The sequence below is a fragment of the Labrus mixtus genome, chromosome 9, assembly GCF_963584025.1.
Source record: "Labrus mixtus chromosome 9, fLabMix1.1, whole genome shotgun sequence".
Lineage (NCBI taxonomy): Eukaryota > Metazoa > Chordata > Actinopteri > Labriformes > Labridae > Labrus > Labrus mixtus.
The window spans coordinates 15,670,460-15,683,940 of NC_083620.1; the positions used below are offsets into that span (position 1 = coordinate 15,670,460).

Sequence of the window (13,481 nt, forward strand, 5' to 3'; positions counted from 1 at the left end):
CAGAGCTTTTTAAAGATGGATTGAACACTAACACACAAAACTCGCCGCACACACTGGTGAAGGCACATGTAAAACCCAAACACGCACCCCTGATGTTCACCTTTTCCCAGAATCGATTGTTGACAGTCTTCCAGGAGTTGTAGAACGCCTGCATCCTCCTTTTAAGTCTATAAGTCAGAACAAAGCTGATCACAAGTTTTTATCGCCTTTTTTTCTTGAGTCATGTGGGAAAAAAATGATTGAGACCATTTTGTTTTTTTTGATACAATTTTGTATTTAATGGATCACAGAAAATCCACACACTTCATGACTTTATCATAATTCGTCACTAAAATGCACTCACATGGCAACTGACATCTTAAATCTGTTTCCGACAGCAGAGACTTTCATAAAACATGGGTACAAAAATAACACAGTATTCTTGGACAATATGATGTGATCGGAAGCTCAAACATTGTCCCTCAGTTAATACAAAACCACTGGCCTGTCTTTGTCTCAAGACTGTAGTGTTCATGTAGTCCTGTTGTTGTACCTGTGAGCTTATGGAGGTGGGGTTCAAAAGACTCTCATGTCCACAAGCAAAGTAACAATACTGCATCTGTTTCCACACATAAAAGTGTGTGAAATTATGGCACCACCATCGCATCAACTTTGTTCAATCGCCAAAAAATACGACTTTTTTTTGTCGTATTTTTCTTTTTTTTACAATACACGAGCGCGTTAAGGCTCAGGGGGTTAAAATGCACACACTGCTGGAAGAGACCACTAAAAATTCAAAATACATTTACCTGACCTTGAGCATAAAAGTGCTTCAAATTAAAAAAAAAAAAAACATGACTTTAAAATAGTCCCCTACTGAGGTATAAAATAAACGCCCCCTAATGGAGCAGTGGTGAACTTAAATGTGTTTTTTAAAATCACAAGACAGGAGAGTTTTCTTTCAGAGTATAAACTTTCCTAATGTCTGTCTTTGGTTTTTTTTTTGTTGCTAAAACTGTTAAAGAATCTCTATATAAATATGAGTGAATAATTAAACTATTCTCATGATGATACAAAAATATGGCTGTACCTTTTTCAAAGTGATTTAAAGTATGCCTCTAAATTGTCAATAAATGTTTCAAATGTTAAAATACAGGGACTTGGGGCATGATTGCAATGAATAAAAAGGAAAAAGTAATGAACAAAACCAACTAAAAGATAACACAGGAGTTTGTTTAAAAATGTTCAAACTTTCTCTTTCCTCACTCCAACATAGTGCTTTTGCGCTGCACACACCGGCGCTGCATTCAAATGTCTTTGTCGTCTCTCTGTGATCAGTGCTGCGCTCAGCTCAGAGAGAAGCATGGTGATCGATCTCATTAGAGGCCTCTGAGTCCTCGATGATCTCCCAGGTGGAGGAGGAGTTTCTTATGTGGGTGGGGCTCCGGCCGCTGCCCGACCGCGTCAGGAAGCCAAAGCTGCAGCCGGCAGAGAAGAGGAAAAAAAAGACAGACATGAGGTCAGCTCTGCAGGCGGGGATTACAGCTAAATATAGGGCAGGATGACGAAGATCTCAGGACAGTGACAGCAGAGAGAGAAAGAGAGCGATGAAACAAATGGTGTGATTCACTCATGTCTGATTTGTTTTTATGAAAAAGCATTTTATTTGGGGAATTTTACAGCGTTCACTTTGCATTTCAATAAGAACACAGTGTAGAGTACTACAGTTTTAAGAGGTTGTATTCATTTCTGTTTTTCACAAATGCTCCCTACTTTTCTTTATTTAAGTGTCCTGGGCTAAAAGAAATATATCATAAAAGCTCCATATATCTTGTAATCAGTCAATATGGAAAAAAGCTAAATGGACAACTATGACACAGGCCTTCTTCGATAGAGAAAAAAGGGGGGCAGAAAAAGTCTTGGCCCCTCTGTGTTGTCACGGGTTGTCGAAAACATTCTTTGCTTAATCAAATTCTATGTCAAAGGCTTTCCCTCAATCAGATTCAGAGTACTTTTCCTAAGTGGATTGCTGAGTAAACATGATTTTCTTCCCTGTAATACTTAGCCCCTGGTAATTCCCAGTCCTTATTCTGTATTAGTTTCAGTTTGTTGACACACATTTCTAGCACGACAGACATGCTTAGCTAGGTTAATAGCACAAAATATGAGGCATCAGGGTTAACGTCATTCTCACTTTTATCACGTCCCGTGTTTCTTTTCTTCCTTCATTTCAAGCATACAGCGTAAAGATAATCATGAGGTTGTCTGTGTAGAGAATTTCTCTGTAATGCCACCTAGTATTCAATATCTAGAAAAACTAAAACCTCATATACTGGCCTGTTTACTGTCGTGTCCTTCCTGAGACAAAACTCTGCAGAGGAGAAACACTGTCTTCACAACGTGTCTGAGTGTTTTGTTTGACTGCTCACACATGCACCAGAGTTAGACAGAACAAGGTCTGGATCCATATTAACTAAGATCACAGTGAGTCAAACAGAACGTGAAGCCCTATTCAGACTGTTTCAATCGAGCCAGCAGGGGAGCGATGTGTGTGCGTGCATGTCTGACTGTGTGTCTATGAGGAGCTCCCGCAACTCGGAAACCTAATGTGAATTCACAGACTGGGATGCAGACATTGCGCCGTCGCATCATCAATATGAATGTACTGAAAAGGGCTTGTAAGAAAACAGAGATCTGTCGTCCTGCTGCATGTCTCATACTTCACGGTTACAAACATTGAAGTAAAAGGGAAAAAGTTGAATCATTCGATACATTTGCTTGTGCAGACTTCAAGACACTTCAGTAACAAGACTATTCAACTTTTTTCGACCAGCATTTCGGTTTCCTGTCCATGTGGCAGCGTAGATCAAACTTGTACTCACAGGTTTTGAATGCGTGATTCAGCTGGTTTAACAGTGCCGTCCACTTCTGTACTATCCACTTCTGTCAGAGAACTTCTCTCATCTTCATCACTAGACAGAAGGAAGAAAAAAACACATCTGTTGGCCTCTTAAACTTCTAAACATGCATTTCTAGTTATGATGAAGTGACGACGTGTGTGGAGTGTTTGTGTGCATTTAGAGAGACCTGCTATCGCATTCGTTCACAGGAATCCCAAGCATCTTTGCTTTAATGAGCTTTCTCTTCTTGTTAATGGCTGAGCGGACGGCTTCTAACAGGAAGCCTGGACACCTCTCCTCATTCAGAATCTCCCTGCAGAAAACACACGCAATTGCAGTTCAATCAACAGGAAACGGTTGTTTATAACTGTGAAAAACTACATCTACCAATGGTTGGAAAAAAAAACACATGCAACTGTACATAAAAAAACTAAAATTGACTCTTCTAAATGTGTCCTTTCTCGGGATGAAGCGAAGACACACACACACACCAAACAGTAGACGAACCTCTGATAGTAGTTGAGCTCCTCCTGCACCAGAAACAGGTTGGTTTTGAGCTCGTTCCTCTCAAAAATGATGTCGCGCACCTCCTTCTTGGTAAAGCACGGCTGGTCCGGGTCCTTCTGGTCAACCGTCTGCTTTTTAGTCAGCGCACGAGCTGATTGGCCCAGACTGGACTGATGGAAGGACAGAGAGTCGTCAGATCAAACACACTAAACACCTGTTTTAAAACAATTCAGCAACCAACAGTGAGGTCTGCAGATCGCTGGAAGAGGAGAAACACTGATATTTGTGTTGTTTGGGATGATTTAGAAAATAAATGTCATCTGATCAGACGGGCCACATACATTTTTTTTTTTTAATGCTAGCTTACGTAAGAGTATTCATGAGTCAGTGAAGCAGAAGACTGTTAAAGATGTGTGATTAAGTATTGATTTTATCCCTGTTAATAAATGAAAAAGAGTCTGAATATGTGAAGCAAACCAGTGCAAACACATTCCCAGTGAAGCTAGAATGATGTGAGTGACTTCATGAGAGAATCACAATAACATTTACTACATTTATTAACTATGTTGGACATGAAGTGAAGGAATAATAATTTGTATGCATATGTTTGCGTAAGAGGAGAGCCTACAGGGTTGTTGCTGTTGGTTCTGTCCAGCTGTGCCAAGAGGTTTTCTATCTCTTTGCTTTTCTCCTTCAGGTCGGCCTCCATGTCGGCCTTCCTCTCCACTGTGCTCTTCAGCTGGGCCTGCAGCACGTTCTGTTTGTGTCGCAGCTCCGCATTCATCTTCATGAAGCGCTCCAACTGCTCCTGGAGCTGCAAAATCACACACGTGCATTTTATAATTTTAACTACAACTTTTTTTCAGGATGAGTGGCTTTAAGACCTTCAAGACAAACAGACCGTTCATATAGACAAACCTAAAAAATAAAGAAGTCATAGCTTGATAAAAACAGCTACCTATCTGCAAAAAGTTCTCTAAAGGGATTTAGAGAACTTAGTGTGTGGGGGTTGAAAAGGGCAAGAAATGAAATCCCACAATGTCAACACAAGTGCAGCATTCATTTAAAGGATGAAAAAAATACTCAAAAATGTACTTGAGCAAACAGAGAAACTAGTTCAGCTGACCACGAGCTGTTCGTTCCACTTTCACTCAGGTCAACTGACTGGGAGCAAAGAGCAAAGCATTAAATACACACCCAGTTATGGCTGCTATTGAAATCATGTGGTACACACATACAGGCACGTGCAAAGACTCAAGCATACACGCACACAAACACACACACACAAACACACACGCTTGGCCCAGACTTATCTTAAGTGCAGCTTAATCCTCAACTAGTAACTATGTGAGTAATCTCTGGACTCTTTGCTCTTAGCCCGGCTGTGAGTGTAAAAACACTTGCTGTTTTTATTGGTGTAATTCAGTTGATCTAACTTCTCTTTCAATGCTGTATGAGATACGACTTTGTGTAATACCTGTCTGTAAGCAAATTCACCTGTGTAGCCACAGCCTAACTATCCTAGCAGTGTTTGTATGTCCACGGTTTACAACAGTTTGAGCTCACTTGCAAATGAGGGGACTTCTCTCACAAAATTACAGTTAAATGACACGAACTATGTTTCTTCAGTTGGCATCTCCTCTACATGAAAGTGTGACTTTGAATGAGAATCTGTCAGCGTGTGCAGAGAGAGAAGAAGAGAACTTGACATGTTTGTATCCTTCCTTTTTTATTTTGTGTTCACAGATTTACAGTTTGTGAATAAATACCGATAAAAGTATATATATATGTGCCTGTTAGCGTGTGAAAAATAAAGAAAGAAATCAGACACGGCAAACACGACCAGACGGACAAAACAAATGGGAGCACACGGACATGACAGAGCCAGACAAACCAAGCTAGAGGGAAAAACTGCACATTGTGAAGAAAAACGTTCATAAATAATAAAATAGATACAAAAATAGTATTAGTGTGTCCTTACCGCCTCCACCTCTTTGGAGATGGTGGTTATCTCCTGGACTTTGGCCCTTAGCTCATCTCTCTGCTTGTCCACCACCTCCTTCAGCTTCAGCATCACCTCTCGCTCCTGCCGCTGGACACGGTCTACACACACACACACATACACACACACACACACATTAACGTATACAAAGACCATAATTGAACAACCTTTTGTGAGCGATGTCTTGACTCTCTTTAGAGAGATTATTATTATTATTATCAAAGTGTTGTAGAAATGAGAGGATACTGCGCAGTTTTGATGTTTTCACATATCAAAGGTTTAAGTAAGTATTTCTTGCTTGCTCCTCGGGTTGCAGATTTGTATTTATTTTTTACCTCAAGTTGAGACTTCCCAACAGAATGACCTACTGCCATGCCGGCCCCTTAATAGGTTAAGTGTACTAGTCGTGCTCACGGCATTGCACAAACTAAACGTGAGGAAAACTCAACAATAAATCAGAGTTAATCAGGATAATCCATAGAGCATTTTTTTTCAAAAACTGTTCTCAGCTAGGTCAGTGGATAATCTAGAGCAGTGGTTCTCCAACTATGGTACGCGTACCACCGGTGGTATGCGGGCTCCCTGTGGTGGTACGCAAAGGAATCTCCACAATATAAAAAAAGAACCCGTTCAGCATAAAACGACAATTTTGTTGTTGTTGTCGTACTCTTATCTTATCTGTCTTGTATCTATTGGGTTGTATTTATATCGAATGCGTTTCCCCCTCTTATCTAGTTTTTGCAACAAACAACTTTAGTCTGCTCAATTTATGCTCGCACGTGCACAGACATAAACACCAGGAGTACGCCTCGCGTTCTGAAAAGTTCCACTCGATATTCCGTAATTTATAGGAGTTCAGTACTGAATCAACAGCAAGCAACTGTAAGCCTACAGACAGTCTGTTATTTATTGGAGTTCAGAACAGAAACGGCTGCAAGCAGCTGTACATTTACATTTTTAAAACAGAGCCAGGAGAAGCCCCCTCTCACTTGCTCTGAAGCCCAGGTCGGAAATATACTTGGGCCCAGGTATCGTCTTTGTTTGGGAAACACTGGAGACTAAATATTCTCAAACAGGTTGTTGGTATAAAGTTGTCATTTTTATTGTTCTGCACTTATTTTGATTTGGGCAAATGTCAGAGTTGTGTGGAGTTTAAGAGCCAGTTCTAGCGCTAGCCCTTAGTAGGCCTACAACGTGGCTGCCAACAGTCAATAATAAATAATATTCTTTTTATGAATACATTTGCCTCCTGAGTGAAGGACATTTCACTGTTTTTTTCCTGAATATCACAAAACTCTGGGATATATGAGCAAAACTTGCCCAAGCTAAATAGCCTTCATGACTAGAAGGTTTTGTTCTTTTATGATTTGGATAGACTGAGCTTGCACACATACTGGCTCTGCAGCTACTGAAAGGCAGTTTCTTTTTAAGCTAAATACTGAAACCTACTAGAATGAATTTCCTGTGCATGAAAGACATTTTGAGCTTAACAGCAGCTGAATGAGGCATGGGAGCCAAACAGAAGTGACAGCCATGACATAAAAATAATCAAAATAATAACCTGCCACTTGGCTTCTTATCAAACAAACCACAGACATTATAAGGCTGCATGTTTCTTCATGTCGGGACAAGAAAAGCACAGTCAACAAAGCTACTCCACCATCCCATTACCGTAAAGACTTTTATACAACATGTAATCAGTGGACACAAGGGAAGAAGGGATCTCTTTTTGTTTACCTTCGTCAAGAAAGGGATAACAAAGACATCAATTCTGTCAATATAGAGTAAAGCTTTTATAATGAATCATCTTCTGTTCATCCTTGACGTGTTTGCAGGGTTAGCAAGCACAGCCCTCTTATGAGTCCCGTCCCAACTGTGAGATAAACAGTGATGATGATAAACAGTGCTATGACCAGTTTGACGGCTTTCAGGCTCAGTGAACATGATTGTTAACCCACTGCTTTGAAAAAGAACAGTTAGTGGAAGAATTTCCACAGAAAGTACTGTTACACACATTTGCTGTCGTGTGTGTACACAAAACAAAATGTAAAATAAATAAGGTGCTTTTGGAAAGAACAAAATGTTTTTGGAACTGATTTGAGAAGTTATTCAGCAAACCAAGTCCAGAATTTAAAGAGCCAGAGGACAATTTAATATCCTACTGGTGACATACCTTCGTGTGCGTGGCTGCCCTTCAGTCTGCACTGTAGCGCCTCCTTGTCCTCCTGGAGTTGCTGTACCTTCCCCTGGAGCTCCTCACACCTCATTTTCCACTGCTGCTCCTTCTGCTGCAACTCCTGCTTGGGAGGAGTGGAGACAAACCGTCAATCTATGTCCTCAAAGAAAGGATATGAAACTTTGGACAAAGCTAGATCTGATGCAAATGGCCCTTGTGCTGTAAAAATCTCTGGGGCATGTTAGAAATTGCCTTCAACAAAATTGAAGCCGGTGTGTTATGTTGCTTCCTAAATCATTACAGATGTTTTATCAAAATACCTCCCTTGACACTTCAACAGCCAATTCCGACTTCTGAGAACCACACCTCTTTATTTACTTCTCAATATTGTCATGACTACAGTGCACTAATACCACATGTTAAAGTAGGTTAGACACATTCAATGAACCACTGGCTACAATGTTGTTTCAACACTAATATTACAATTCTACAATTCACTTAGCAGACGCTTTTATCCAAAGCGACGTTCATCAGAGAGTAAGTACAACACAAGCAAGGATCTAGAAAAAAGGAAACAATGTCAGTAAGAGCTAACGATCAGCTTTGAGTCTGATTGGACACACAGGTGCTGACAGGCATTGCACAGAGGCAGTTCTTGAGAGCTCTAATCAGTATAGAAACCATCTTATAAGTCGTCGTTATCAAACAAAAACCATCATCATTACCATCATCATCATCAATAATATCGAGACCATCATCATTAAGTTAGTAGGTATTCATGAAAGAGCTGGGTCTCTGCAGATCGAATGGAGTTTGGAAGTTCATTCCACCACCGGGGGGCGACAGAGGAGAAGAGTCTAGTTAGCGTCTTAGGACCCTGTTGTGAAGGTTGGATCAGACGCCTTTCATTGGCAGAGCGTAGTGGGCGGGAGGGAGTGTAGACCTGGACCAGAGAGTTAAAGTAAGGAGGAGCCGTTTTTGTCGCTGTTTTGTAAGCGAGCAGCAGAGTTTTAAATTTGATGTGAGCAGTAACTGGGAGCCAGTGTAAGGAGATGAACAGCGGAGTGACATGTGCTCTTTTAGGAAGGTTGAAGACCAGTCGTGCTGCTGCATTCTGTATCATCTACAGGGGTTTGATAGTGCATGTAGGAAGACCTGCCAGTAGAGAGTTGCAATAGTCGATGCGTGATATCACAAGAGCCTGTACCAGGAGCTGTGTAGCATGTTCTGACAGGTAAGGTCTGATCTTCCTGATGTTGTACAGGGCAAATCGACATGACCGGGCAATCGAGGCTACTTGAACCTTAAAAGTTAGCTGGTCATCAATCATGACACCCAGGTTCCCGGGCAGACTTTGTGGGCATGAGTTTGGTTGTTCCAAGCTGGATATTGATCTGTGGTTGCATAGAGGGACTGACTGGGATGACAAGGAGCTCAGTCTTTGAAAGATTGAGTTGAAGGTGCCGTTCATTCATCCATTTAGAGATATCAGCAAGGCATGACGAGATTCTTGCTGAGACTGTAACATCGTTTAGCGGGAATGACAGGAAGAGCTGGGTATCGTCAGCATAGCAGTGGTATGAGAAGCCATGAGAGCGGATCATTGAACCAAGTGAGCTTGTGTATATGGAGAAGAGAAGGGGACCAAGCACTGACCCTTGAGGTAGAGAGGAGTTGATGATAAGCTTAAGTGCAGCATTAAGCGGAGAGAGGAAATGGTCTGCAGGAGGCTTGATGACATTGGGTCCAGAGGACAGGTGGTGGGCCGAGAAGCTAGCACAAGCTTAGAGACTTCTTCCTCAGTCAGAGAGGAGAATGAGTCGAGTGAGGCACTTTTGGTTGGTAAATGATAGCAATGTACATTTTAATAGGAGCAGTAACCATGAAGGGTGGCTGTGGCTCAGTTGGTAGAGTCATCACCTCTCAACCACAAGGTTGAGGGTTCAATCCCCAGCTGAGCAACATGTCCTTGGGCAAGACACTTAACCCTGAATTGCTCCCACTGTGTCAGTGGTGGTGTATGAATGGGATTAGTTACTTCCGAGAACACTGTGACAACAGGAAGAGCAGCTGTTGTGACTGTGTTTCCTGGGCAGATCCAGCTTTCAGTAAAGGCAATTGCCTGAAAACATTTTTCTTGTATCTGTGGCATTGCATATCTTGTTCTGATAATATGTTGTCTTATGGAGGAGAATGAGACAAGTCTTTGCTTATAGTCATTGAGGTCAGCGGACTGTTTGGATTTTTGCCATTTTCTCTCTGCTGACCTCAGCCCTGCTCTTTGCTCTCTTATGACTTCAGTGAGCCATGGACTAGGGTGGGTTTTGCGAGCGGGTTTGGACACCAGAGGGCAGAGCTTGTTCAGAGATGAGGCTAGTGTGGCGCAGAGTATGTCTGTAGCCTCGTCTGTAGAGAGTGCGGTAAAGACCTTATGGGCAGGCATGGCAACCATTACCTCATTAGACAGCTGAGCTGGCTTGAGCGATCGCATGTTTTGGTGGTATGACACCATTTGTGGCTGTGCCTGAGGGAGTTCTGGCAAGGAGATTGTGAATTGAATAAAGAAGTGGTCTGAAAGATGCAGAGGGGTGACAGTCAGGTTTGCTGTCGAGCAGTTCTGAGTCAGAATTAAATCAAGAGTGTTGCCAGCTTTGTGGGTAGGAGGAGTTGGGACCTGCGTGAGGTCAAATGAGGATAGGAGAGCAAGGAAGTCTGTTGCCTGGGCTTTATCAGTGTGTATATTCATGTCTCCCATTACAATCAGTGGTGTTCCATAATCAGGGATTTCTGAGAGTAGCATGTCCAGTTCCACAACAAAATCATTCAGATTACACCCTGGTGGGCGGTAAATGATACCAATGTACATTTTAATAGGAGCAGTAACCATGATTGTGTGATATTCAAATGAGGAGTTGTTGCTCAGTGGGAAGAGTTTATTGAATTTCCAGGTATTAGAAATGAGGATACCTGTACCACCTCCACGTCCAACAGAGCGGGGGGGGGGGGGGGTGTGAGAACACTGTGTCAACAGAAAGAGCAGCTGGTGTGACTGTGTTTTCTGGGCGGATCCAGGTTTCTGTCAGGGCAAGTGCCTGAATGTCTGACATTTTTGCAAATGCTTGGATGAATTCAGTTTTATTCACAGGAGATAGACAGTTCCAGAGGCCAAAAGTAAATGAAGGGTGGGGAGAAGAGGCTTTCTTAAGCAGAGACACGTTGTTAAGATTCAATGTTTATGACAGATGTGTATTTTCCTGTTCCTATGAATGACAGAGATTTCTTTGTAGCACATGTTGCGTTTAGCAGATGACCAGAGGGAATAGGCTCTCTTGCTCTGAAGCTGATGTGATTCTGCTCTATTTTGCTGTGTCTTAACTATGCGCAGTAGTCGAGAAGGAGTTTTGCTATGTTGAACGCAGAGCCTTATAATACAGAGGCTCTGGTTGCACGGAGCCTGCACTCTCTCCCCCGCTCTCTCTCCCCCGCTCTCTCTCCCCCGCTCTCTCTCTCTTGCGCGCACGCAGCAATTTTATGAATACATAAAAAATTAAACAAGAGCAGGCCGTATACTTGGGCCCAGGTATCGTGTTTGTGTGGGAAACACTGGAGACTAAATATTCTCAAACAGGTTGTTGGTATAAAGTTGTCATTTTTATTGTGCTGCACTTTTTTTGATTTGGGCAAATGTCAGTGTTGTGTGGAGTTTAAGTGCCAGTTCTAGCGCTAGACCTTAGTAGTCCTACAGTGTGGCTGCCAGCAGTCAATAATAAATAATATTCTTTTAATGAATATATTTGCCTCCTGCGTAAAATGTGTGTAGAAATAGGCCTACAGTGTACTTTAACGTCTACCATAATGGTGGTACTGGTAAAGTTTGAGAACCACTGTATTAGAACATTGCAATCTCTTAAACTCTGTAAAAAAAACCTTAATGGTATGAGGCTGAGCCAAGTTTGCAAAACAAATATTTACTTTGCCCCTTACAAAACAACTGAAAACTGGTTGTGACACTATCTCATGTGTTTTTGTTATGTCCAAACTGCTTGAACCCCCCCCCCCCCCCCCCCCCCCCCCCACACACACACACACACTTAGTGCATTATAGTGCTGTAGCATTATACAGTATGCAACATGTCCAGAGGCTGTATATGGAGCGTAGCTTCACTTTTGTGACACTTGGTACTTATTCTACAAAACAAATCACAAAACAAATATTAGGCTCAGACTGACACAAAATGGGTGTTTGTTTAATATGCAGAAAGAGGTAGGCCTATTATTTCTTAGACTTTGGCCGGATTAACGTGTTTCTGGGGCCCTAATGCAAAAGTGAGCAGCTAATCGTTGTTGGTCAAAGAATTACGGCCAAACAATCACACTATCCAGTGAAGCTGGCCCGGGGCCTGTTGGCCCACTTTATCCTGTTGGTAATTTGGTGTAATGTGTATCATTCAATCAGCACCTAAGTTAATGAACGCTTCTCCACACAAACTCACATCAGTATTTGGTTTAAGAGTATGGTTGTGCGTTTGCCATTTATCCCTGAAAAATAAGTCTGCCTAAAATTGTATAAGCTAGTAGAGAGAAAAATGGTGAATTAAGGTCACAGTTCAGACGCTTCTTGTACCAAACACCACCCAGGTGCAAAGGCAATGTTACAGTTCTTTAGCTTTACATAAACAGTTTACATTGGTAACATATAGGCCACAATATTTGATAAATAAATAGAGTCAACGTAAAGGTTAAAGCTAATTAACCCTATATTTTTTTTTATTTATATATATTTTATCAGGGCTGGTGGGCGGGTCATTTTTAGTCAGATAGAAGTGACAGCCATGACTATAATTGCAGTAGTATTTGTTATATACGGAAAGACCAGGGTATCTGTTGTGTGGTGTGTAGATTCGACGTTAAATCATTCTTTAAATGTATTGTTTTGTTGTATGTATTGATATTTTTTCTGGCTTGCTTGTTAACTATGTTTTAAATGTTTGTTACGACACACAGTCGGTACACTGTTACACAGCTGTAACGTTGTAAAACACGCAGGCAGTGGTCGAGTTAACAGGCATGGCGCAGTATTGTTTATAAAAAATGCATGGAGGATTAACTAGGCTCCCGTGTCTCTCACCAGTATTTCATGTTTATTGCCGCTCTCCTCGCTTTCCTTCCCCGCTCGTCTCTTCTGCTGCTGCAGCTGTATCGTCTCGAAGGTCTTCAGCAGATCCTCTTCCTTCACTTTGAGAGCATGGTTCCTCGAGGCGAAGCTCTCCAGTAGCTCCAGCACTTTCACTATCTTGGGCACTAGACCCTCCACGCTGTCTTTCCCGCAGCCGTCGATGAGTCTCTCCACCTCGGTGCCGATTAGTTTCGCTATTTCATAGACATCGTCCACGGTGAGAGCTGAGAAAGTCCTGTCGAAACATTCCTCTGTGTGCTTGTTGTCTGCGTCGTGTCCCTCCATGTCCGTGTAGCTCTCTTCACATGCTCCTGTCTCAGAAGTCAGAAGCTTGTCAGCGGGACTTGACAGCCAGCCGTAAAAAACAAGATGATAATAATAAAAGGGTAAACCGAAAACCAATGCTGTTGTAAAGTTAAAGTGCACTGGTGGGCCCACGCTAAACGACACGCCTGAACTTGACCCGATCCTCTCCAAACAACACGCCTGGCATGATTACAGCATATTAACTCAGCCTACCAAAAAACATACAAGAACACCAAGTACACTGCGAGGCACTGTACTGCACATAAAACAGTGCTTCTGCAACCTACTCGCTGCAGGATCCTCCTACTTTCCTGACCAATGTAATTCGAGAGCGCACACACACACACACACACACACACGACTACAAGCAGAAACTCGCCTGCCAGGTCGAGCATAGTGATGCATGCACCGGAGCGTGAATGTTTGAACTTCCTC

General features: G+C 42.2%; 1 protein-coding gene across 2 annotated transcripts; it reads right to left on the minus strand.

Moving 5' to 3' along the window:
• Window positions 1-690: 690 nt before the first annotated feature.
• rilp (Rab interacting lysosomal protein) lies at window positions 691-13,316 on the minus strand. 2 transcript variants are annotated; one of them, XM_061046460.1, is made up of 8 exons: window positions 12,693-13,316; window positions 7,562-7,688; window positions 5,368-5,489; window positions 4,015-4,200; window positions 3,387-3,556; window positions 3,067-3,192; window positions 2,862-2,951; window positions 691-1,457 (listed from the first exon to the last, which is right to left on the minus strand). In XM_061046460.1, exons 1-8 carry the CDS (start codon window positions 13,023-13,025, stop codon window positions 1,331-1,333), a joined length of 1,281 nt encoding a protein of 426 aa, XP_060902443.1. In that variant the 5' UTR covers window positions 13,026-13,316; the 3' UTR covers window positions 691-1,330. The 2 variants fall into 2 exon arrangements, with proteins under 2 accessions (XP_060902443.1, XP_060902444.1); XM_061046461.1 differs by having other exon boundaries at window positions 7,562-7,685; window positions 12,693-13,315.
• Window positions 13,317-13,481: the final 165 nt, after the last annotated feature.